The 4,005-nt window shown below is 31.4% G+C and overlaps 1 protein-coding gene across 1 annotated transcript; it reads right to left on the bottom strand.

Moving 5' to 3' along the window:
• Window positions 1-485: 485 nt before the first annotated feature.
• LOC132639905 (uncharacterized) lies at window positions 486-893 on the bottom strand. Its single transcript, XM_060356292.1, has one exon. It carries the CDS (start codon window positions 891-893, stop codon window positions 486-488), a length of 408 nt encoding a protein of 135 aa, XP_060212275.1.
• Window positions 894-4,005: the final 3,112 nt, after the last annotated feature.

Genomic DNA, 4,005 nt, shown 5'->3' with positions numbered 1-4,005 from the left:
TAGGGATTGTCCGGGGAAAATTATCTGCAAGTATCATTTTCTAGGCAAATCTGTAAGTAATCGATAAAAAAAAGGAAATTTTAATTTCGTTGTGAATTTGCAAGAAATTTCCCTGCTAACAGTTTTTGCAGATTTAACAGCTAAGGAGTTATTAAAGCTTTGATGATATTGATTTAATTTATTGCTTGACATTTCTTTGTTCTTTTTTTACCACGAGTATATGTATCGAATGTATGCCCTCGTAACTGGTATGGATATATATTAAAGTTGGCATTCAACAACAAATAAATATTGTATTGCATGCATGCAGATTACTGAAAGACATAATTAAATAAATAAAATGTGCATTATCTAACCGCTTCATCATTAAATAAAACAATCACAAAATTCAACATGTTACTAATTTTGCAAAACAAAAACTCCTACGTGCAAGTCCGATCACCACCAGTTTATTAAAAGAATTCGAAGGACAATAAGTAAATAACTTAGTTCTTAACTTTATGTGCTACTGTTGGAACTAGAGGTTGAGGGGGCGTTGATGGTAATGAACCTTGAATGGGACATCGACTCCTAAGTGGAAAAGGGAAAAGAGAACTCAAAGGAAAAATCTTTGGTAAACAACTATCCTCAAATTCTAATGCAGCTTTGCAACATTGAGGACCAATCAATCGAAATTGAATACTTAAGAAAGATGTTATAATTTCCTCAACACATCCAGGAACATCTAACACCGTTGCTAAACATTTTGAGATATCGGGAAGAAGATCATTACCGACCTGACCTCCTAAACCTGGCAAAAGGCTGCCACCTCCAAGTAATTGTGAGACGCTCAGTGAAACCTCCATGGATATGCATAAGAAAATAAGTGCATATGCATAGACAGAAGAAGCCATTTTTCTTACCGAATATGTAAGATTGGTTATGATTAATTTGTGTTTGGAGTGTTGAGAGGATTTGGAACTTGATGAAGATTTGGAGGGAGGATGTCATAGTTATATTGTAGGATGTAATGTTAATGTACGGTGATCTTTTAATTTCTTTAAATGTCTTTAATATGAGGAATTTAATGTACATTTTAATAGTTGTAATCAATTGTCTTTTAAGTTCTAATTAAGAATCTGTGAAATATTTACTTGCATCTATGGGACATTAAGTAGCAATGTTTATTATATTTATTTGTAGTTCATAAATGGTAGTACATCCTCTAGAAAATAAAAAAAACAAGGATTGAACTAAATTTGAACGGAGTCAAAGTGAACAATTAATTTTCATATATGCTTATTGCTTACCCCTTAATTGCATAAAAAATTTAAGCTCAAACTGATACTACGCGATTAAAACTGAATTGTCGGTTTGTTGTGGCAATGTCAAAATGAACAATTAATTGTTTATTTGTTGCGGCAATGTTCAAACGTCAACATGGATGTGCTTATTATGTTAATATTAATTGTTGTACTTCAGCGATATTGAATAATAGCACAAATTAATTGAAATGAAATAACCAAAAGGCAATTTGAAATTAAGAATAGGAAATTCCATGATATTCAAGATTTTTCTTTAAGATTGTGGGATCCGGGACAACTTGCACGCACATTGAGTAATCTACAGGTGCAGTTTATATTTTTAGTCAATTTTATATTAAGAATAGGCCATTTGAACAATTTATATTTTTAGTCCCTAACCAGATGCACATTCAGGATTTAAATTTTGTGGGTTCAATCTTAAATATTTTTAATTGAACCCATTGTATTTTAAAAGTTATGGGTTCAATTGCACCCCCACCTTGAATGTTACGTACGCCCCTGTCCCTAACAAACATTTAACAATTTATATTCCTTAGATTTGACGGCAATGGAAAAAATAAAGTAATCATAAACACCAAGAAGTCTCATTAAATCCTAAAATATGCAACAAAAAATAAAAAAGCACTAGACCCTAAGAAGATATAAGAAAAATTAAGCATAAATTACACCTAAAAAAACTGCAACAGAAATAAATTAAAAATAGCAAAAACTACAAAAATTGTATCTCTTAATGTGAGTTTCCGCTCATTTCTTCTTCTTTTTTCATAATTTCCATCAGATCTATTAGACAAAGTTGATAAATATTTTACGAAAACTAAAACTGTTAAGCTTTTGACAAACTTAAAGGATCAAGACTGTTTAGTGTATACTTAAGTGACTATTTTGAACCTACTCTCAAACATAAGGGGCCATTTTTGTCATTTTCTCGATTTCAGTGATTCATCATCTTATGGGTAAACTCGACAAGAGAAACAGAAGATCTGACGGGGTCCACTGTGTAAAAAGAGTCAAACTTTACATTTTTAGCAAATAACTGTTTTTCTTTTTGTTTTAAAGAAACGGAAAAGGGTCAGATTTGTCCTTATACTCTTGCAAATAAATTATATATGTCCTTCGTTATACTTTTTTGATATATTTGTCCTTGTCATCCAATTTTAGAATCACATTTGCCCCTGTACTCTATTTTTGAGTCATATTTGCCCTCCGTACATTAAATCCCCTTGTCTCCACTTTTTTTTTTTTTCCTAGGTGACGCCTGCATGTAATTTTTTCTCTCATTTTTCTTAATATTTTTCGAAAAGGAGAGGTTTGTACGCCACTATGGAAAGTAGTGATTTGTCCAGATATTCATCACCAATTTCAAAACGGTTGCTTCCTGAATCTATGCTAATATGAGACTGATGCATGAAAACTGCATGTTACGCACTGATATCTTGAAATCTTTTCAAAGACAAATAAGGAGCAGTGGAGCACAAAATGAGACCTTTAGAAAATTTCAATATTCAATGAGGCTCGAAACATAGACACTTTGTCCCCAGAAACGAAAATAAAGGGGGAGAATTGAATTTTTCACCATGGATGAACAATGAAGCTTTTATGAATTGAGTCTGAAGAAAAATAAGTTGGTTGGATGAAATTTGAGTGGTAAAATTGTATCCATCACGGATGAACACTGAAGTTTTTGGGTTTTAATTTTTAGCGAGTTGGTTAAAATGATTTAAATGGTGATAAGATTTAACTGGGGAAAATAAAAGCCACGTAGGTAATTTTATGTGGGGGCATGGGAATTTTAATGGAGTAGGGGTAAATATGAACAATTTTTAGAGTACAAGGGCAAATATATCAAAAAAGTATAACGGATGTCAATTATGACTTATTTGTAAAATTACAGGGGCAAATATCACCCTTTTCCGTTAAAGGAAACTTTTGACAATTTTTTTAATATTGCAATTTGCAACTATGTCACTCACATTGCCAGTCCAAGATTAAATGAAGGATAAAAGTTATGTTAAGTTGACTGTTAGAATAAAGCTAGTATATCTATGATGAATTGTTGATGTATGTTCACCATTACAAGAAAAGTGTGAATTTTGTTTGGGAATTTTTTTCGGAAATTTGAAAATTTCTAAACTCTAGAATATTTAGCTGAGGATAATAGTTTGCCAAGCAAATTTGCTGCCAATTAGCATGATAATATTACCTAGGGATTGTCCGGGGGAAATTATCTGCAAGTACTATTTTCTAGGTAAATCTGTAAGTAATCGATGAAAAAAAAGGAAATTTTAATTTCGTTGTGAATTTGCAAGAAATTTCCCTGCTAACAGTTTTTGCAGATTTAACAGCTAAGGAGTTTTTAAAGCTATGATGATATTCATTTAATTTATTGCTTGGCCTTTTTTTGTTCCTTTTTTACCACGAGTATATGTATCGAATGTATGCCTCGTAACTGGTATTGATATTTATTAAAGTTGGCTTTCAACAACAAATAAATATTGTATTGCATGCATGCAGATTACTGAAAGGCATAATTAAATAAATAAAATGTGCATTATCTAACCACTTTATCATTTAAATAAAACAATCATAAAATTCAGCATGGTACTAATTATGCAAAAAAAAAAAAAAAAAAAAAAACTCCTAGGTGCAAGTCTGATCACCACCAGTTTATTAAAAAGAATTCGAAGGACGATAACTAAACAAT

Source organism: Lycium barbarum, chromosome 5, assembly GCF_019175385.1.
Source record: "Lycium barbarum isolate Lr01 chromosome 5, ASM1917538v2, whole genome shotgun sequence".
Lineage (NCBI taxonomy): Eukaryota > Viridiplantae > Streptophyta > Magnoliopsida > Solanales > Solanaceae > Lycium > Lycium barbarum.
The sequence above is the reverse complement of the archived record's forward strand: the minus strand, read 5'-3'. Positions and strand labels throughout refer to the sequence as shown.

Coding starts and splice junctions, on each gene's coding strand:
- LOC132639905 (XM_060356292.1), bottom strand. CDS start 893: ATGGCTTCTTCTGTCTATGCATATGCACTTATTTTCTTATGCATATCC.